This window comes from Hippocampus bargibanti, linkage group LG05 (assembly GCF_051943395.1).
Source record: "Hippocampus bargibanti isolate YZ-2025 linkage group LG05, ASM5194339v1, whole genome shotgun sequence".
NCBI classification, from domain to species: Eukaryota; Metazoa; Chordata; class Actinopteri; order Syngnathiformes; family Syngnathidae; genus Hippocampus; species Hippocampus bargibanti.
In genome coordinates this window covers 2,278,417-2,300,470 of record NC_142738.1, presented here as the reverse complement: position 1 = coordinate 2,300,470, position 22,054 = coordinate 2,278,417, and the positions used below count along the sequence as shown (strand labels likewise).

At 39.1% G+C, this 22,054-nt stretch overlaps 1 protein-coding gene across 1 annotated transcript in view; it reads left to right on the top strand.

Moving 5' to 3' along the window:
- The first annotated feature begins 303 nt into the window (after positions 1–303).
- Positions 304–22,054, top strand: part of LOC148897433 (DENN domain-containing protein 2A) — a 45,979-nt gene continuing 24,228 nt past the window's right edge. Inside the window, exons 1-2 of the mRNA XM_088996523.1 lie at positions 304–640; positions 19,825–19,911. Coding sequence (XP_088852649.1) covers positions 19,826–19,911 — 86 coding nt within the window. The 5' untranslated portion in view covers positions 304–640; position 19,825. The remainder of the gene's footprint in view (positions 641–19,824; positions 19,912–22,054) is intronic.

Below are 22,054 nucleotides of genomic sequence, written 5' to 3'. Positions count from 1 at the left end.
TCATTTGAAGTGATTTTACAAATTATGAACGCAACTTGTCCTTTAAGCATGTAGTTGTGCCTCTTCCTGATCTCCTTTCCTGTTTTTTTTTTTTATTTTAACAGGACACTTTAGTTTCCTTGACAACCCGTTGCTCCAATCCGCTGTCCAGCTGCAGATTAGTTCAGCAGTGGGGGGTTTGGGTTTTTAGTGGGAGGAGTAAGGAGGGGGTGGGGGGGGGGGGCGATGATGGAAAATAGAGAAAGGGAGAAGGGGGGTGGCTTGAGGAACGTAGCACTTGGGAAAACTTTTGAGAAGTAGCCAGAGAGGAAAAAGAGAGAGAGAGAGAGAGAAGCATCACCGCTGAGAGAAATTGGACACATAGTGGAAGGAAAATAAAAAGAGCTGTCAACAACTAAAGCCACGCTCTGCTCGGACGTAGGGATTTTTCCTGACTGTTTCTGTCTTTTTTATTAACTCCCCCCACCCCCCACTTTGGCGGGACAGGCTTCGGAATGCCTGTCGAGGGACGCCGGGGACAGCGGCAGACGAAGTGAGGTGAGCCATGCGAGACGTGGATGATGCCTTCTGCCGGGTCATTTTACGCAAAATGAGGGACTACCGAGGAAGCGCTTCATCCAGGCTCGGCCAGCGCGGAAAGGTGAGGGGACTCGTTTTTTTTTTGGGGGGGGGGGGGATGACTGAAAATGTGACCTGAGTAAGAATAACATGGAGCCTTTTATTCTCATCCGGACAACCCCACTAACCCTGACCATCCCATCATCTCAATGGTCGGCCGCTCACTCTAAAGGACAACCGACGTCACTTTTTTGTTTCCTAACTGACATCAGAAAAACATTTTATAGCATCTAAAATACCCAAAACATGCAGTATGATATTTTTATTCAAATATTAAACACCAATAAAAATGACTTATAAAGTGTCCAAAATCCGCAAAAAAATGAGCTGCGAATTGGGTATTTTCAGAAAGTCCCGCCCCCTTTGTTCGTGACATCACGCCAAGCCGTCTTGCATTGCTGGAGAATCATAACAATGGCTTCAGATTCGGAGAAGATGCTTTCTTGTTACACATCCAGTTATGAATATGATTCAAATAGTTCTGAAGAGGAAAGCATACATGTTTGCAATCGATTAAAGAATTTATTCCGTGTCATTTTGAGGAAACATTGGGGGGAAATGGATCACCAAAAAAGAGGTAGAAAATGGCATCCAACCTCCTGTGAGGAATTAATCAGCCCGTTTCCACAGGCTGATAAATTCCTTCCATGGAGCTTGGTCGCCCTCTTCTGGCGGCTTTTTGGTGCAACACGAGGTTTTCAGACCAAACAAGTACAACAAAATACATTGACGTGATGGAAGGACTGCTACAATGTGTCCTTTTTTCGGTCAGGGGCGTTCCTTCAGTGACGTCACGTACGGAATCGTCACTAACTCAAAAACAAGACTTCCGGAATATTCAGCGCTAGTCTTAAAACGTAAAATATAGCTGTGTGCGGTGGAATCTTATTAAAATACGCTCAGTAGAAGTCATTTGAAGCCATTTTACAAATTATGGACACAACTTGTCCGGAGACGTCGGTTGTCCTTTAAATGAAAACACTTGGATAAAAGTTAGAGCGCATGCTGAAGCTATCACAAATTGGCAGTTTAAAGGAAGGAGGGGGTGGGAGGGGGGGTAGCGGGGATGAGCATTCTTCACAGTGAACAAAAGCCACTTCAAGTTGCCCCCCCCCCCTGCGCCTGCTTTATTGCAAGGCAGGCGTTGAAACCACTGGCGGGGAGCGCACAACTAGGAACTATTACAAGTACACTTTTGCATCAGATTAATAGAACTAACTAAATATATATACATACATAAACACATAAATAACATACATCAAACAAATACATAAATACATAAATAAATAAATACATAAATACATAAATAACTACATAAATAAATAAATACATAAATACATGAATACATAAATAAATTAATGCATAAACACATAAACCCATAAATAAATAAATATATAAATAGATGAATATATGAATACATGAATATAAAAATGTAAAAATATAAAAATATACAAATATAATAATATACAAATATACAAATATAGAAATACATACATAAACACAGTACATAAATACATAAATAAATACATACATAGATACATAAATGCATAAATATATAAATACATAAATATATAAATACATGAATACATAAATAAATTAATGCATAAACACATAAACCCATAAATAAATAAATATATAAATAGATGAATATATGAATACATGAATATAAAAATGTAAAAATATAAAAATATACAAATATAATAATATACAAATATACAAACATAGAAATACATACATAAACACAGTACATAAATACGTAAATAAATACATACATGGATACATAAATGCATAAATATATAAATACATAAATAAATATATAAATACACAAATACATAAATAAATCCATAAACAAATGGTTGGGTGAACGCTGGCGCGTGTGGCTGCCGCTGCTCACCCGCAGAAAAAAATATCCTGTAACTGTAAAGTGTCCTTGAGAGTTTTGAAAGGCGCTTATAAATGAAATGTATTATTATTATTAAATAAATACATAAATAAATAGTGTAATTATGCTGTTGTGGTCCACTCGCCTGAACTGTATGTGGGCAACAGTGCCACCGACTGCAGGGGATGTGGTATGACACGTCATTCTAATTAACTCATTCACTGCAGTTCCCGAATTTATTCGGAAATTGAAAAGCATGCCGTGGAACGCAATTCCCGAATTTGTTCGGGTTTTGTTTTTTTCTTGCTGGGAGTGCTGATAAAGCACTGGTCAGACCTCTGGTAATGGTTTTCCTTCCATGACGGCGCAGCATTTGTCTTTTGTCCATGTTAGCGCTCTGTTACAGTTTCGGTTGTCATCAAAGCACTATATAAAGCAATATTTTACACCCTAGTGCTTTCTACTATCTTTGTGACTGCTTTATTTCCTGTATATGATAGTTGTTCATGTTAAGTGCTTTGTTGCAGTTTCAGTTGTTGTTAAGGCGCTATAGAAATCAATATGTATTGTATTGTAATATGTATGTATTTTATTGTATTTTGTACAGCCGCCCCCATTTCAAGATCAGATAACTCCAGACCCATAACTTAGGAATTAACTCTTTATTTTCTGATGAAAGAAGAAAGTTGAAGGTTTCTTACGCTGCATTGAATTGAATGTTTATGTAGTCCGGAAAGTTAATATTCTGTGGGTCCTGCAATTTTAGTGAAAATGACAAAAACCCTGGCACTGGAGTGGACACATTTTTTTGCACATTGTCTGGCAGTGAATGAGTTAAAAAAAAAAAATAATAAGTAAATGAATTTAAAAAATATCTTTGGATCACAACCAGGACCCCCCGTGATCACAACCATGACACAAAAAATGCCAACACAAATGAACCGTACCACCAAAGCGACGTGGTTATTGCGCAACATTCAATAACCAAGGCGGAAGGAACATTTTTAAATTAACAACAATGCATCAATTTGTACTAATCAAGGTCTTACAAAATAATAAAAATAAAAAAATCCATCCGCCCGGCAAATGTTTGAGCGAATCACACATGTGGACTTTTGGAAAAAATCCAACTCATTGAATCATGAAGCGCCGTGACTCACGCCATAGTCATTTTGTGACAACATCTGGCTGCCATGACACAGGAAGTGATGCACTTTTAACATGTCGGGGGTTCGTTCGACATCTGTGGTCCAAATTTCATTGCTGAATGGACACAAAATCCACTTCAATGAACTGCTATAGAAAATAAACAAAAAAACATACAATTTGCAAATACAGTGATAGTACACAAACTTAATTCGCTTCCAGAAAGTGTGTGTAAGGCGAAAAGTTTGTCTTCTGAACATTTATTTCCCATAAGAAACCATTAAAATGACAATAATCCGTTCCCAGGTCCCCATAAAACATCATTTTCTACTAAATTAGCCTTAAAACTGCACAAAATATTCCTTATTTTATGTATAATAAATGTGCTATTGTATTGTATTATAATAAATTGTATTTTAATTAAATAAATAAACTGTACATAGTATAATAAAGGCGTTTTATTTACCTTTGTGATAGCCGTTGATGTAGTTGCCTCTTTGTCTGCTATGTCTTATGTATAGCATGCTAACCCTGACCAAATTATTATCACGTTATAATCAATTTCTTGGGCTGATTATTATTATTATTATTTCAAAACTCTGAAGGTCACTTTACAGTCACAGGATAAGTTTTTCTGTGGGTGAGCAGCGGCAACCACACCCGCCAGCGTTCACTCAACCCAGAAATAACTTAAATTGATAGAAAGCTAGCTAGCTAAGAGATAGATAATAATTATTTTAATTATAATAATAATAATACATTTCATCTACAAATGCTCTTTAAAATTCTCAAGCTCACTTCACAGTCACAGGATAAGTTACATAGCTAGCTATCTAGCTAGCTAATAGATAGTTAGCTAGATAGCTAGTCAGCCAGGTAGCTATATGTACAACTCTTTCAATGGAATAATAATCCATTTCATTTATAAGCGCCTTTCAAAAGTCTCAAGGACACTTTACAGTCACAGGGTATTTTTTCTGCTGGTGAGCAGCGGCAGCCACACGCGCCAGCGTTCAATCAACCCGGAAGTAACTCAAATAGATAGAAAGCTAGCGAACTAATAGATAGCTACCCGGTATAACTCAAATAGATAGAAATATAGCTAATAGATAGCTAGCTAATAGATATCTAACACAGAGCTAGCCAGTTGGATGGAGAGCTAATACATAGCTAGCCAGCCAGATAGATTTATTTATAGATTTTATTAATAGAATTATTTTGATGTTGTTTATTATTTTTTTGTTCTTGCGTGTGTGATTATTTTTTTTAGCTCCCGTACATTTGATTGACACCTCCAATGTGTCATCATCGTAAGGAAACATTTTGATTTAGGAACGTATGGTTGTACTTTCAGTTCAAGTTGCGTGCCGAGCAAAGGAGTGTCTTTTATGGGCTCACTTTTGGTTGGACGTTTACTATGGAGAGACGGTTTACAGAGGTGGAGATAAAAAGCCAGGGGGGGTTGTTGTGGGGGGCTATCTGTCTGCCCGTCTGCGAGATGGGAATGAACTGGGCTATAATCTCGTCACGGATGGCTGAAGTGGAGCCATTGTGTGTAAGAAGTGCGTCTGTTGTTTACGCTATCTGTCTGCACTGTTTACAAATTGTTGCCTGTGCCTCGCAACTGTCTTCTTCTTCTTCGCCTTTCTTACGCTTTGTCGCTCTCAACCAACCAAGTTTTTTTACACTTATACAGTGATACTTTGGCTTACGAACTTAATTGGTTCCCAGACAGTGTTTAAGGCGAAAAGTGTGTATCCCAAAAAATAATTTCTCATAGGAAACCATTAAAATGAGAATAATCCATTCATTCCCAGGTCCCCATAAAACATAATTTTCTACTTTATAATTTTTGAAGCCTTAAAACTACATAAAATACACCTTATTTTATGGATAATAAATGTGCTATGGTATTATAATTAAAGAAATAAACTATTGTATAATAAAGTGGTTTTATTTATCTTTGTGATCGTCGTTGATTGGCGTTTTCATGTTTATGTTTGTTAAAGTCATTTTAAGTGCCTTGCATGCTGGGTCCGAGAGGACAGTAATTTCATCTGTGCTGCATGTCATGCATATTAGCATATTTGACAATAAAGCTGACTTTGACTTTGATGGCTGGATGGAATGGAGTAGCTGATTTACTTGATGAGGAACGTAACCTTTCACCCTCTTGAGGAATGATCCCTTGTAGGTGCTTTCTCTGTGATAATTGTATCTAGTTCCTCATCAATTGTGTTCTGTTTAGCTGGGTTGATAGCTTTTTGCATCAAGTGTACAGAGGGCTTGTGCGGGTTGTTTGTTGAGCCTGATTGATGGGATATTTTAACCTTGCAGTCTACACTAGTTGAAATTCTCACTTTCGTCTGCCTGTCTCTTTAATGTTTAAACCATCTCCCCTCACTGCTGCGTTCTTCACCAATCACATGGCTTTAACCGAAGACTGGGGACGGGGAATAGAGGACAAAAAAAGTCGGCTGCCATTTTCTTGTTAGGAGAACGGGCTCGTTCATGAACGACACATTACTCATTGTGGCGCTCCGTGTGTATCCCAAAAAATAGTTTGTATGCCAAGGTAAAATGTTCATAAATATAACGTTCGTAAACCGAAACGTTCGTAAGCCAAGGGGTTCGTAAAGCGAGGTATCACTGTAAAAATATTCTGCGTGCATGCGACGCAAGAGAGGAAAGAAAATAATGCCAGATGTTTACCCACGTGACGAGCGAGTGAATCATCTTTTTTCGTGGGGGTCGGGAGGAAATGGATAAATGTTTTGTTTTTTCTTTGTTGATGAGGATGACGCCACAGGACGACACAGTCGACCAGAAATCTATCAGGCGGTCTTGTTATTGTCATGTAAAATGCGAAGATGATGATTTTTGCAGCTTGTTTCGCATACGGTGGTTCAAAACGACAGTTATGACAAACGCTTGGGAATAGAATTGATTTGGTGTTCGTCAAAACAGGAGAAAGAACTTTATTTTTACATGGGTAGTTTGTATCGACAAAGATTTGACAAAAAAATCTTTATGAACGAGCAAAGTATAATGGTTAGCATTGAATTTTAGCATTATGCTAAGCTAAGGGATACCAGTTTTCTCTTTGTTTGATGTTTACTTTGACTTTAAACTTTAACTGGGAGTGACATTAAGCTGTGAACCAAATTCATGTATTTATTTACCTATCTAGCTACCTGTCTAGCTAGCTAGCTAGCTAAAAAGCATCAGCTAGCTAGATTTTAGCTAGCTAACTAGGTGAAAGCATCAGCAAGCTAGCTAGCTAAAAATATCAGCTAGCTAGCTAAGTTATTTATCTATCTATCTAGTTCTCTATCTATCTATCTAGCTGCCTATTTAGCTATCTAGTTAGCCAGCGAGCTATCCAGCTAGCTAAAATTATCAGCTCGCTTTTAGCTAACTAACCAGGTGATCTGTGTAGCTATTTAGCTATCTATCTAGCTATCTATTTAGCTAGCTACCTATCTAGCCACATGTCTAGCTGTCTATCTAGCTAGCTTGCTAAAAGCATCAGCAAGCTAGATTTTAGTTAGCTAACTAGGTGAAAGCATCAGCAAGCTAGCTAGCTAAGTTATTTATCTATCTAACTAGTTATCTAGCTACCTATTTAGCTATCTATATAGATGGCTAGCCAGGTAGCTGAAAGCATTGGCTCGCTAGATTTTAGCTAGTTAACTAGGTGCAAGGATCAGCAAGCTAGCTAGCTAAAAATATCAGCTAGCTAGCTAAGTTATTTATCTATCTAGTTCTCTATCTATCTATCTAGCTGCCTATTTAGCTATCTAGCTAGCCAGCGAGCTATCCAGCTAGCTAAAATTATCAGCTTGCTTTTAGCTGACTAACAAGGTGATCTGTGTAGCTATTTAGCTATCTATTTAGCTAGCTACCTATCTAGCCACATGTCTAGCTGTCTATCTAGCTAGCTTGCTAAAAGCATCAGCAAGCTAGATTTTAGTTAGCTAACTAGGTGAAAGCATCAGCAAGCTAGCTAGCTAAAAATATCAACTAGCTAGCTAAGTTATTTATCTATCTATCTATTTATCTAGCTACCTATCTAGCTATCTATCTAGATGGCTAGCCAGGTAGCTAAAAGCATTGGCTCGCTAGATTTTTAGCTAGTTAACTAGGTGCAAGAATCAGGAAGCTAGCTAGCTAAAAATATCAGCTAGCTAGCTAAGTTATTTATCTATCTATCTAGTTCTCTATCTAGCTATCTATCTAGCTGCCTATTTAGCTATCTAGCTAGCCAGCGAGCTATCCAGCTAGCTAAAATTATCAGCTCGCTTTTAGCTGACTAACAAGGTGATCTGTGTAGCTATTTAGCTATCTATCTAGCTATCTATTTAGCTAGCTACCTATCTAGCTACATGTCTAGCTGTCTATCTAGCTAGCTTGCTAAAAGCATCAGCAAGCTAGATTTTAGCTAGCTAACTAGGTGAAAGCATCAGCAAGCTAGCTAGCTAAGTTATTTATCTATCTAACTAGTTATCTAGCTACCTATTTAGCTATCTATATAGATGGCTAGCCAGGTAGCTAAAATCATTGGCTTGCTAGATTTTAGCTAGCTAACTAGGTGCAAGGATCAGCAAGCTAGCTAGCTAAAAATATCAGCTAGCTAGCTAAGTTATTTATCTAGCTAGCTAGTTTTCTATCTATCTATCTATCTAGCTGCCTATTTAGCTATCTAGCTAGCCAGCGCGCTATCCAGCTAGCTAAAATTATCAGCTCGCTTTTAGCTGACTAACAAGGTGATCTGTGTAGCTATTTAGCTATCTATCTAGCTATCTATTTAGCTAGCTACCTATCTAGCCACATGTCTAGCTAGCTAGCTTGCTAAAAGCATCAGCAAGCTAGATTTTAGCTAGCTAACTAGGTGAAAGCATCAGCAAGCTAGCTAAGTTATTTATCTATCTAGCTATTTATCTAGCTACCTATGTAGCTATCTGTCTAGATGGCTAGCCAGGTAGCTAAAAGCTTTGGCTCGCTAGATTTTAGCTAGTTAACTAGGTGCATGAATCAGGAAGCTAGCTAGCTAAAAATATCAGCTAGCTAGCTAAGTTATTTATCTAGCTAGCTAGCAGAGTGATGGCTTGTATCTCGAAAAACTCACTGTGATCTCAAGGTACCCCTGAATTGGGACAAAATGAATATATTCACTTTCAACTTTTGTGGAACTCATTTTGGAAAAGCCCTTTTCTTTTCCACAGTACAAAGTCCATCAAGTATTGCCTTGTGTGCGGTAAATAACTCAGAAAGTCCTGACCTCAACCCCATCAAACATTACTTGACTCCAAAGTTGAACCAGACGCCACATTTTGTTCCGTTTACAACATTGGACTGTCCAGGTGTCCCCCCCCCCGCCCCCCTACATTTGTAAGTGGGTGCGACTTATTTGTTTTTCTCTTCATTTCCGATGAAAAACAATGACAGAAGGAGCTTCCGAACCCCCTGGTACCCCTTCCTTCCTCGACAGGAACTGCTCTTTGACAGCCGGTCGACGGGGCGTCCCTCCAACTTGTGTGCTAGGCCGTGCTGTTGTTGCCACGGTGACACTGTGAAAAGAACGTATCCTGTAGCGATGGCGAAAGAATCCTTTTTTTTTCTTCCATGAGCAGATTTGGTTGGTGGCTGGTTGGGGGGGGGGTAGTATTGTCTGTCTGTCATCTTGGCAGATGGCCACGATTTAAGTTACGATGAAAACACCTCATAACCCCGTTACAAACCCATTTTTTTGTTGCGGGTTACGTAGTTTTTATAAATACAGTGATACCTCACCTTATGAACTTAATTGGTTCCCAGAAAGTGTGTGTAAGGCGAAAAGTTCGTCTGCCAAACATTTATTTACATTAAATTAAAAAAATAAACATTACATTTTCTCCTCATAGAAATAGTATCGTAGTAAGCAGTACTATCGATATAACGAGACTTTACTGTATATGCCGTGGAATCTTTGTCAAATACACTCAGTCGAAGTCATTTGAAGTGATTTTACAAATTTTGGAGGCGTCGGTTGTCCTTTAAGTTTTTGTTGTTGTTGGTTTTTTTTCTGGTTCAGGGCAAAATGTTTTATTTGAAGTCATCACTCGATAGTCAATGTAGAAAAAAAAAACCCTGTGATTCGTCAACTCGGGGTTGCAAACCGCGGCATTCCCAGAGAAACCCAGAGGCATGCTCGACGTGCACTTAACACCCTACTCCATTTGTCACAGTCTATTTTGTTGGCTCGATCCCGCCACATTTTTGTCACCGGTTGCGCGGAGGTCAAAACCGTCGCCTCTGACTCCGAAGTTTACACTGCGGAAGTGCACTTTCCCAAGCTCTCGCCTCATCGGGATCCCCCCCCCTCCCCCGGGATGCCGAGTGGGAATGACAAAAATCCGCATTTGGGCCACAGCGGCGGTGGGACGGCGAGGGAGCTCTAGTGGGAATTTGCAACGAGGAAGCCGTTAGCGAGAGAAACGGAGAGATACGGGAAGTTAAACGGAGAAGAGTTTAGATCTGCGGTTTAGTTACAGAGACGCTGCGGTTTGGAGGAGAAATTTGAGAAGTTGCCAGGTTCTTGGGTTAGTGGGGAGGGGGCGATCACCCAGCATTTTGGCTTCTTTTGGGACATAAATTCTAAAATGATAGTAATGCTCACAGAAAAAAAAAAGATTTACTTGAAGTTAGCGTGATGTTAGCGTGATAATATTTTTTTTACCCTATCGTGATAGGTGGAGAGGATCGCCAAGTCAAGCGTTGCTTCGTTTTAGTGAATTTGGCAACTGTTGGTGATTTATTTTGATAGCTGACTCTAGCATAATACGACTCGTTGGGGTGGAATTAAAAGGCGCTCAGTGTCAACTGCCACGTTAGCATCTCTAGTTAGCTAATAGTGTAAACTGTCATGCTAGCATCTGTAGCAATCTGATTGTGTAAATTGCCACGTTAGTATTTTTATACTAATTGTTAGTGTAAACTGCCACATTAGCATCTCGACCTAGCTGATAGTGTAAACTGTCACGTTAGCATCTCTAGCTAGCTGCGTGTGTAAACTGCCACATTAGTATGCCATACTAATTGTTAATGTAAACTGCCACGTTAGCATCTCTAGCTAGCTGCGATTGTAAACTGCCACGTTAGCATCACTAGCTAGCTGCAAGTGTAAACTGCCACGTTAACATCTCTAGCTATTTGCTAGCATAAACTGCCACATTATCATCTCTAGCTGTCTGCAAGTCTAAACTGCCACATTAGCATCTCTAGCTGGCCGCAAGTCTAAACTGCCATGTTAGCATCTCTACCTAGCTGATAGTGTAAACTGCCATGTTCGCATCTGTAGCTAGCTGATAGTGTAAACTGCCACGTTAGCATCTGTAGCTAGGTGTCAGCGTAAACTGCCACGTTAGTATCACTAGCTAGATGGTAGTGTAAACTGCCATGTTAGCATCTAGCTCGCTGCGAGTGTAAACTGCCACGTTAGCATCTTTAGATAGCTGGTAATGTAAACTGCCATGTTAGCCTCTCTAGCTAGCTACTCGCTGACTTGCTATTTGCCTGACAAAACAGAATATTATTAGAGATTTTTTTTGTTCTTTTAGCATTTTGTCAGCTGTAAAGTTGACCTTTGTCTAGCCGAAGTTAAGTTTAAGTTCGATTCTACAAGGTTCAAAGCTTAAAATACTACTTCCACGACTACAAAATAAAAGAAAATTCACAATGTTTAACATTATTCAAAGGAACCTTTTTCTTTATTCACCATGTGCAGTGATAAACAATTAAAAACAAGACCTCAGCAGTGATTGGCAGCTACAAAACAGTGACAAACCCAGAGCTAGTGAATGGGTCATCATGGAAGAGTCGCATTAGAACGATGGAGAATTAGTCCAACAAAATTTTACAAACTTATAACGCTGCTGCGAGACTAATAAAGGCAAATCCAATCAATCCAATCAGTACTTCTTTGAAGGTTTCGGACATTTCGCTTCATATCCAAGAGGCTTCGTCAGCACACTAAAATCTTTTTGCTGGTAGTTTTGGCACTATATATATATATATATATATATATATATATATATATATATATATATATATATATATATATATATATATATATATATATATATATATATATATATATATATATATATATATATATATCTGCTATGATTGGTCCCTGCACTCAGGTTGGGGGGAGCAGAGGACTACTCCCTGCGGCTACACTGATTACTTCTATTATCCTGACTGATAACTTCTATTGTCCTGCCTGAGTATGCGGTCTACAACTGGCCTGATTGCCCCATTTGATCTGGTATGACCTCATCAGCATAACTAAGCCTATGTTGCCTAAGAAGTCGGTTGTAGGAACGATCCAAATTGAACCTCACCCCACCATAGCGATTAAATGAAGGGTTTTGCTGTTTTATGAAAATAGCTTATTTATCAACTGATTTGTTGGGGAAAAAGACTTGAATCCCGATTTTTTTTTTTTTTTCATCTGACGCTGATGGGGAAGATGCTGTGGATGAGGTTAAATAGGCCAGTTTCGAAGCAGTTTAGAGGATGGCCCGACAAAATGTTGGCACGGGACCCCGGTTTTCGTAGCCAGTCGGATAATTGGGAGCAGACCGGGAGGGAAACAGGGGGGGGTGAGTTCAGGGCTTTGCCGATGGGATCTGTTCTGACAGTCGGGAGGAGGAACCGCCTCCTCTTCTATGAGGGAGATGTAATGTGATCTCCCAAGATGGAGAGCAGGAAGAGATTTGTGTGTTCTGACTTAGAAATTTGTCCTCATCAAAACCTCCTCTTTCTATCCTCAACGGGTTCCGAGTTTGAAAGATGTTCCTGGTCTTGAAATAACTTTTTTTGGGTGTGTGTATTTGGTGAAGTACTTGTCATTGTGAGTTTTTCCAAACTTGCTTTGGTTGTTTGTTTGTTTTTCTTCTTCCCTTTTTCCTGTCTGAGCTTATCTCCTCCAAGTGCATCATTAGTCGGCGAGTTGCGACGTTTGCATCGAGTGGATGTTGGAAGAGAAGCACAGGAGAGAAACTAAGCCATTTCAAGGACTGTATTTGTGATGTCTGACAGGTGGAAAAGCTTCTCGGGAGATTTGTGTTAATTTTGTTTTTTTGTGTATCTTACTTTATGTATCTCATCTATCTATTTATTTCGCTTGTTTATCTCATTCATTTATTTTATTTATTCATTAATATTATTTTATTAATTCATTTTATATGGTTACTTTATTTGTTTACTTCATTTATACATTTTACTTTATTTTATGTTTTATTTATTTATTTATGTATTCTACCTTGTTTCACGCGTTTGTTTATTTTATTTATTTATTTGTTTTATTTATTTTATTAATTCATTTTATTTGCGTAATGTATTTTTTGTTTATTTTATTTATTCATTTTATTTAATTTGTTTTATATTCTATTTTATTGTTTTGTTTATCTATCTATGTATCTATTTTATGTATTTATCTATATCTAGTTTTCAATCTTGTTTGACTCATTTGTTTATTGTATTTATTTATTTGTTTTATTTATTTTATTAATTCATTTTATTTGCGTAATTTATTATTTTTGTTTATTTTATTTATTCATTTTAGTTAATTTATTTCATATTCTGTATTTTATTTTTTATTTATCTATCTATTTATCTATTTTTTATCTTATTTTTTATTAGTTTTTTTATGTATTGTATTTATTCATTTTATGTACTTTATTTTTTAATGTAATATTGTATTACATTTATTGTATGTATTTTATTGTATTTGTTTATTTATCTATCTATTTTTCTATCTTGTTTATCTCATTTATTTTATTTATTTGTTTGTTTTATTTATTTTATTAATTCATTTAATTTGCTTACTTTTTTATTTTTTGTTTGTTTTATTTATTCATTTAATTTGTTTTATAGTCTGTATTTATTTATTTATTTATTTATTTATTAATTTAGTTTATCTAATTTGTTTATTTATTCATTAGTTTTATTAATCCTCTGCTCCCCCCAACCTGAGTAGTATTTTTTTTGTTCATTGTAATTATTCATGTTATTTAATTTATTTAATTTTCTGTATTTTTATTTATTTATTTATTTATCTATTTATCTATCATGTTTATCTCATTTGTTTATTTTCTTTATTCATTCATTTTCTTTCGATTTTATTTATTCATTTTATTTACTTACATTATTATGTTGTTGATTTTATGTATTCATAATATTTATTTTTTCTCTTTATTTGATGTTTTTACTCTATTTATTTATTTACTTTACCTTGTTGTAAACTGTTTAAATTAGATGTTTACAACAGCTTCAAAAAAATGTATCAAATCGCGGAGCTGCCTCACGATGACGAGCGCAAAGTACAGTGGGACGCAAAGTCTATGAAATGGGGGGTGGGGTGGGGGTCTTTGGCCTGCGAGGTTCCCCCGTAGATGCGGTACCGGCGCATGTCCCTCCAGCTACAGAGTTGGCCTGTTTGGCTCGTATCCAAAGCCCTTTATGAAATCAGCTTGGGAAAGCAGCACCCCCCGTCCGTCCCCCCCCAACCCCTCCTCGCTCCCCAAAGCAGGACAGAGACTGAAACAGAGAGTGTAAAAGAGTGAAGGGGGCTGCTGAGCCCAGATAAAATTCCATTGTTTATTTGACTGCCTCCCTCCTGCTGCCCCCCCCCGCCCCCCCTTCCATACGTTCCTTCCTTTACTGGCCGAGCCTTGCTCTTTCTTCAGGAAATGGCAGCAAAAAATGGTTTGCGAGAAAGACTGCAGAAGAGACCGTTGGGCAAACATTCTGATTTCTATTTAATTGATGGCAGACAAGAATCTGGCCCAGGAGGATGTGAAAACAAATATTTGGGGGATGGGGTCGTCGTTTACTCGGTTGCAGGCGCAGTAAAAAAAAAAAAAAATCATTAAAAATCCCCTTTTACATAAAATGAATTTAATTATGGCATAACATGCTTATCTATCTAGCTATTGAGGTATCGCGCTCTCTATCTAGCTATCTAGCTAGATAAAAAGCATCAACTAGCTTTTAGCTAGCTAACTAGGTGAAATCATCAGCAAGTTAGCTAGCTAAAAACATCAGGTAGCTAGCTATGTGATCTATCTATCTGTCTGTGTCCCTGTGTATTTCTGTCTGTCTGCCTGTCTGTCTAAAAGCATCAGCTAGCTATTAGCTAGCTAACTAGGTGAAAGCATCAGCAAGTTAGCTAGCTAAAAACATCAGGTAGCTAGCTATGTGATCTATCTATCTGTCTATGTGTCCCTGTGTATTTCTGTCTGTCTGCCTGTCTGTCTGTCTAAAAGCATCAGCTAGATTTTAACGAGTTAACTAGGTGAAAGCATCAGCAAGTTAGCTAGCTAAAAACATCAGCTAGCTAGCTAAGTGACCTACCTATCTGTCTGTCTATGTGTCCGTGTGTCTTTCTGTCTGTCTGTCTGCCTAAAAGCATCAGCTAGCGTTTAGCCAGCTAACTAGGTGAAAGCATCAGCAAGTTAGCTAGCTAAAAACATCAGCTAGCTAGCTAAGTGACCTACCAATCTGTCTATGTGTCCGTGTGTCTTTCTGTCTGTGTCTCTCTGTCTAAAAGCATCAGCTAGCTATTAGCTAGCTAACTAGGTGAAAGCATCAGCAAGTTAGCTAGCTAAAAACATCAGCTAGCTAGCTAAGTGACCTACCAATCTGTCTATGTGTCTGTGTGTCTTTCTGTCTGTGTCTGTCTGTCTAAAAGCATCAGCTAGCTATTAGCTAGCTAACTAGGTGAAAGCATCAGCAAGTTAGCTAGCTAAAAACATCAGCTAGCTAGCTAAGTGACCTACCAATCTGTCTATGTGTCCGTGTGTCTTTCTGTCTGTGTCTGTCTGTCTAAAAGCATCAGCTAGATTTTAGCGAGTTAACTAGGTGAAAGCATCAGCAAGTTAGCTAGCTAAAAACATCAGCTAGCTAGCTAAAGGATCTATCTGTCTGTCTGTCTGTCTGTCTAAAAGCATCAGCTAGCTATTAGCTAGCTAACTAGGTGAAAGCATCAGCAAGTTAGCTAGCTAAAAACATCAGCTAGCTTGCTAAGTTATCTATCGATCAATGGATTCATTTATTTTTTGTCTATTTATTTGTAGGTTTATTTATTAATGAATGAATTTATTTGGGTGTTTATTTGTGTATGTATTCATTTATTTTTTAATGTAAAACCACTTTTTTTTTGCTTTCCACATGCAAGTCTGCAGCCCAACAGATAGCGCTGAAACGCAGTGAGCGACTTTTGTCCTTTTTAGGCATGTCAAAAGCAAGAGACATGAGCGCAACCGTGCAGTTTGGAGGCCGGCCGGGGGTGTAGGAGGGGTTGGGTTCGGTGCGGGTGGGTAGCGCAAGACGATGAAGTCACGTTTCGCTGTTTCTGCAAGGCTGCAATGGCGTGATGGAGCTTTTTTGGATCCTTATGAGAAGCAGCTGTTGGCAAAGAAAAGCCCAATCGACTGCAACAACCTGGAAGACAGCGACGGAATGCATTTGTGGGGGGAACGAGAACCCCTCTAAGAGCCAAAGTTCGTCACTTTATCACCTAAAGTGAAAGTTCAAAAACTATGACGCGGCAGATTGACTTGAACGTGCGCATGCGGGCATCGCGTTGGCACGAGTCGACTCTTGTCCCTCCGTTTAGTGAGCGACTTTTACGGCCAACGAAGCATGTGGAATCTGTCGGGCAAAGTCATCACCCTGTCAGGTGATCGCTCGGGGAGCGTCAGTAAAGTGAAGCAAAGGAACGCAAGATTCAGAGTGTGTGTGTGTGTGTGTGTGTGTGTGTGTGTGTGTGTGTGTGTGTGCGTGTGTGTGTGTTGCATGGAATCGGATATCCTTAGATTAGCATCAGGTTGCTTTCAAAGCATAAAATTTCACAGCATAAAATGGAATGATTGGCGCTTAACCCATCAATGTGATGAAAATCTTCAGACGAGGGCGTGACGTGTCCCTCCCCGCGATTACACAAATAATTCTCGATATTCGTCCCAAAATTGGTTCAAAATCATATACAGTAAAGTCTCGTTATATCGATATTCTCGGTAGTCGGAAAAAATATCGATATAACCGGACTATCGATATATCCGATCCTGCGGCATGTAAATTTTCTCCTTGCGTTCATAGATATCGTAATAAGCAGTACTATCGATATAACCGATATCGATATAACGAGACTTTACCGTAGTACCAAATTCGATCTGCCAAATAATAATACAATACAATACAAACCGTCAATGGATGCGACAGCTTTGTGTTTTGCTTTCAACATTTAGCTTGTGGTAGACATTGCACATTCCACCATGACGTCCCTGATCCACTGCTGAAAAGGAGGCTTTGATCTTCTCTTTCATCTAGACCTGCCTCATGTCACAAAGAGGGTGCAGCAAGTGCTGAAGAATGAATGACTTTGTGTGTTTGTGTTGTCATATTTATTTATTTATTTATTTATTTATTTTTACTTCTAGATGTCTGTGTAAGCTCTCAGTCGTACAGGAATGGTCCATCGATGAAAAGGTTTCTCCAGCCGTCATCTGTACTTCTTTGAAGGTGTCTGACGTTTCGCCTCTTACCCAAGAAGCTTCGTCAGCAAACTAAAATCGTACTGGTAGTTTCGGCCCTATATTTATATATCACTACTGTCCAGGTGTTGCGGTGCTATGATTCGTCCCTGCTCTCAGGCTGGGGGGAGCAGAGGACTAATCCCTACGGCTCCACTGATTGCTTCTATTGTGCTGACTGACGACTGGCCTGATTGCCCAATTTGCTTTCATAACTTTGCTGCTGTTATACTTCCGGGTAACTCTGGTCGCTCTGTAAACACGTTTGAACGAGTACCGGGAAACGTGATGCTGTATGAATGAGTCAAGTCTGAATCATGTTCAAACTTGATTGCGTTTATCCTCAAGTGCCTGACAAATAAATACCTTTTAAGGCTTCCATTTGTTGGAAGCTGATTTCTCTTGACTCCTTTGGGGGCTCGGGACAGACTGGAAGAGGAGTGTACTGTTTTTGTAGCGCAACACTATACTCGGATTGCTCTTTTGCTATATCCAATTTCCTCTTCGGTTTTGACAACCTCCCTCTCCGGTTGTCACTTTCTCCCATTTTTCATTTGTCCTTTCAAGCCCGATGCACCCGTTCCCCGATTTCCCCATTTGTGTGTCCCAGTACAGTATTTACATGGTTGATGTGATTGAAGATGAGGAAAGGGGAGTATAAAATCAGTCCATAGGTGTTTCCCTTCAAACATGTGACCTTTGACCTTCTTGCATATGAAAATAATTTGAGCGAGCCAGTGGGTGGCTGACGCAAATCCATGTCTTGGTCTGGTGATGTGTGGGTTGGGTGGGGGGGGGGGGGGGTGTCTGACGACGCAGTCAAGAGGTCCACTAAAGATGGGCCCAGTTGTATCTATATATCTCTCTCTCTTTTTTTTTTGCATCGCTATCATCACAATATCAATTTACGGACTACAGTGATCCCTCAGCTTACGAAGGTAGTTGGTTCCCAGAAAGTGTGCGTAAGGCGAAAAGTTTGTCTGCCAAACATTTATTTCCCATAAGAAACCATTAAAAATGAGAATAATCCGTTCCCAGGTCCCCATAAAACATAATTTTCGACTAAATAAGCCTTAAAACAACAGAAAATACACCTTATTTTATGTAGAATAAATGTGCTATTGGATTGTAATTAAAGAAATAAACTGTACTGTATAATAAAGACGTTTTATTTGCCTTTGTAAGGGTCGTTGATGTAGTTGCCTCTTGGTGATAACCAAGTGAAGTTGCCATGCTTTCTCGGCGATAATACCCACACTCACACTGTCTCCTGCTAGCTGCTTTTCGTTAATCCAAATTCAACTTCTATTGCCTGAGACCGTTGCTTAGACAACACAGAAACACCCTTAGCCACACGTAGCAATGGTCAACTTAGCATACTGGTACTTGGACGCTAAGTCACACAAATGCACACCTCGTTCGTGTCTCTAGATGATCTTCTCCTCGACAGTAATTTTCTTTTGTGTCCTCTTCGGCTGAACACTAGCCTGCGGTGGGGTCTTTTTCGATCCCATAACAGCAAAAGTACTCCACTCGATAGCGAACCACGTCTGCACTCAAAGGGGGTGTGGAAAACTAGTCCACCAGCCACCGTGGCGCTCCGTGTGGTTTGGTTCGTTTGGCGAAAACTAGTTCGTATGCCAAGATTATATTCTCGCGATTTTAATGTGCGTAAGGCGAAAGGTTCGTAAACTATAGCGTTCGTAAGCTGAGGTATCACCGTACTTGATTCCATTGCGTTGACATCAGAATGTACCATGTTCAATTTGTTTTAGTTATTTTTTTTTGGGTCAAAACAAACTCCAGTTCGATTCATCTAGCGTTGCGGTCCATTTGATTAGTGACAATTATATCGTTTATTAAGTCTGTGTTGAACAATCGAGTGGAACCAGAACCACTTTTTGGGGTTGATCTTCGGAAGAAAACATTGCTGGAGTGAGGGACTCAGTAGGACGCATCTTTTTGGGTCACCCTCCCGAAAGATTAGTGTGTAAAAGTGATTGACAACTTTGTCAGACGAGTACAGGTTTGCTTGCAACAAAATGGTGGACATTTAGAACACATCTTGGGAAAGCCATACATTGACTAAAAATTGACAGAAATCGCTGAAACTCTGGTAAATGGTCTTCCATGAACTGAATAATGTGTGGTTGTAATTTGAAATAAATAGCTTTTTAATCAAAGCCACAATTGAAATTTTCATGGGTACGCATTTTTTGGGTCACCCTGTATTTTGTTTTTCCTACTTCTTTCATTCCTTTCATCTTCCTTTCATAACTTTGCTGCTGTGAAATGTAAATGTCTCCACTGCGAGACTAATTCAGGTAAATCTAATCCAATCCAACATCCGCAATAAAGAACACGTGCCATCCCACATCCTTAGAAAATGAGATATTTTGCGGATCTGTAGTTTTCGCTAAAAAAAAACACAACGCCCAAAAAGTGCCATTATTTGCCCATTTGGTTTTGAATGGTGGCCGTTTCTCTGTTGTTCATTTGTATTCCTACGCCGGTCACGGATTGAAGTCGTTCCTTGGTGACATTTGGCGTGACCGTGTGTTGATCAACTGTTTTCTTCCTCTTGTCTCCCCAATGCAGGATGCCAGCTGCTAGCACAATGACTGGCGGGAGGGCGCTGCTGCTCTGTACGAATACTGACGACGGTATCTACCAATCAGTCAACGGGTAAGTCTCAAATCGTTTTCAGCAATTGTATGACTACCCCCTCCCTTTAATGTCAAATATGCTAATATGCATGACATACAGAACAGATGAAATGAATGTCCTCTCGGACCCGACGTGCAAGGCACTTATAAGGTGGCTAAAAAAAGACAGACAATTGACAACAGACAATACATGTAATGTCTGAATGTAAAGTGAGGTAGTGACGTATGTAAAGTGAGGTAATGTCGTATGTAGTGACGTAGTGTAGTAATGCAAAAAAAACACACAAAAAAATAGAGTTCAGGATGATAGTACGTCATGTAGCGTGTACCAAGAGTTCGGTGAGTGTGGCAGTGGGAAGCGGCAGAGGGGGCAGGGCTGGGAGGGAGTTGAGTCTCCTGACTGCCTGGTTGGACAGAAACTGTCCAACAGCTAGCCAGCTAGATAGCTTACAGCCAGCCAGCTAATAGCTATCCAGCTAGCTAATGGATAGAAAATAAATATCTGATTGGATTGGATTTTCCTTTATTAGTCTCGCTAATAGTTTGCGCAATAGCCAACAGCTAGCCAGCTAGACAGTTTACAGCCAGCCAGCTAGACAACTAATAGCTAGCCAGCTAGCTAATTGATAGCTAATAAATAGCTAATAGATACCCAGATAACCAACAGCTAGCCAGCTGTCTAGCTAATGGATAGAAAATAAATAGCTAATAGTTAGCCAGATAGCCAACAGCTAGACAGCTTACAGCCAGCCAGCTAATAGCTAATCAGATAGCTAATGGATAGAAAATAAATAGCTAATAGTTAGCCAGATAGCCAACAGCTAGACAGTTTACAGCCAGCTAGCTAGACAGCTAATAGCTAGCTAGCTAATGGGTAGCAAATAAATAGCAAATGGATAGCCAACAGCTAGCCAGCTAGACATTTTGCTGCTAATTTGATTGTCATCATTGGGCATTTCAGTGCAGTTGGCTATCTGGTTTCTGTTATTGTGCCCATCCCGTCACTTCTCGATATAAATCGTAATTTTTTAATGACCGTTCATCCTATTTTGATTACATGGAACAGATTTTGTCTTCTGTTTTGACTGCAGATATCATTTTTTTTTTTTGTATCTTTTTGTCTCTCCAGGCGGGTCAGCGTTTCTATTCGTTCTGCCTTTTTTTCTTCTTTTTTTCCTTCAACAATCCGTCGCCTTTTCCTCCGCTCGTCAAGTGTTAGCTCAGCTGGCCCTTTGTGTCCTTATTTAGCCTCGCTTCCCTTTTGCCCTCGGTGACCCCTCACCTTTTGACTGGTATTCCATATTGTAGTTTTTTCACACCCGCCTTCCGAACCGTTTGTCTAATCATAAACAAATTTTTCAACCCCTTCCCCGTTGCTCTGTCTGGTTTTCTTTGGATTTTATGTTTGACCTTCTCCCCAACTTTGGGATAAGGAGGGGAGTATAAAATGAGCACAGGAAGGAAGGAAAGCTAGCCAAACTATTGAAATCAAATGTAATTTGGCGTAAGGATTACTTGGCTCTGTGTACAGTGATACCTTGGTTTACGAATTTAATTGGTTCCCAGACAGAGTGTGTAAGGCGTAAAGTGTGTATCCCAAAAAATAATTTCCCATAGGAAACCATTAAAATGAGAATAATCCGTTCCCAGGTCCCCACAAAACATAATTTTCTACTTTCTAATTTCCTAAGCCTTACAACTACACAAAATAGACCTTATTTTATGTATAATAAATGTGCTATGGTATTATAATTAAAGAAATAAACTGTACTGTATAATAAAGTCATTTTATTTACCTTTGGGATGGTCGTTGATGGCTTGATGGAATGGAGTGACCGGTTTCATCAGCACTGAACACTTGATGAGGAACGTAGCCTTCTTCTTTCACCATCTTGAGGAATGATCATTTGTAGGTTCTTTCTCTACGATCATTTTACCTAGATCCTCATCAATTGTGTCCTGTTTAGCTGGTTTGATAGCTTATTGCATCAAGTGTACAGATGGCTTTTGCGGGTTATTTGTGAAGCCTGATTGATGGGATATTTTAACCTTGCAGTCTACACTCTGCCTTTGAACTATCAAAGTTGAAACGAGTCCAAATTTCACTGTTTTCTATTCACTTTGTCACTCTCTCTCTGTCGTCTGCCTGTTTCTTTCATGTT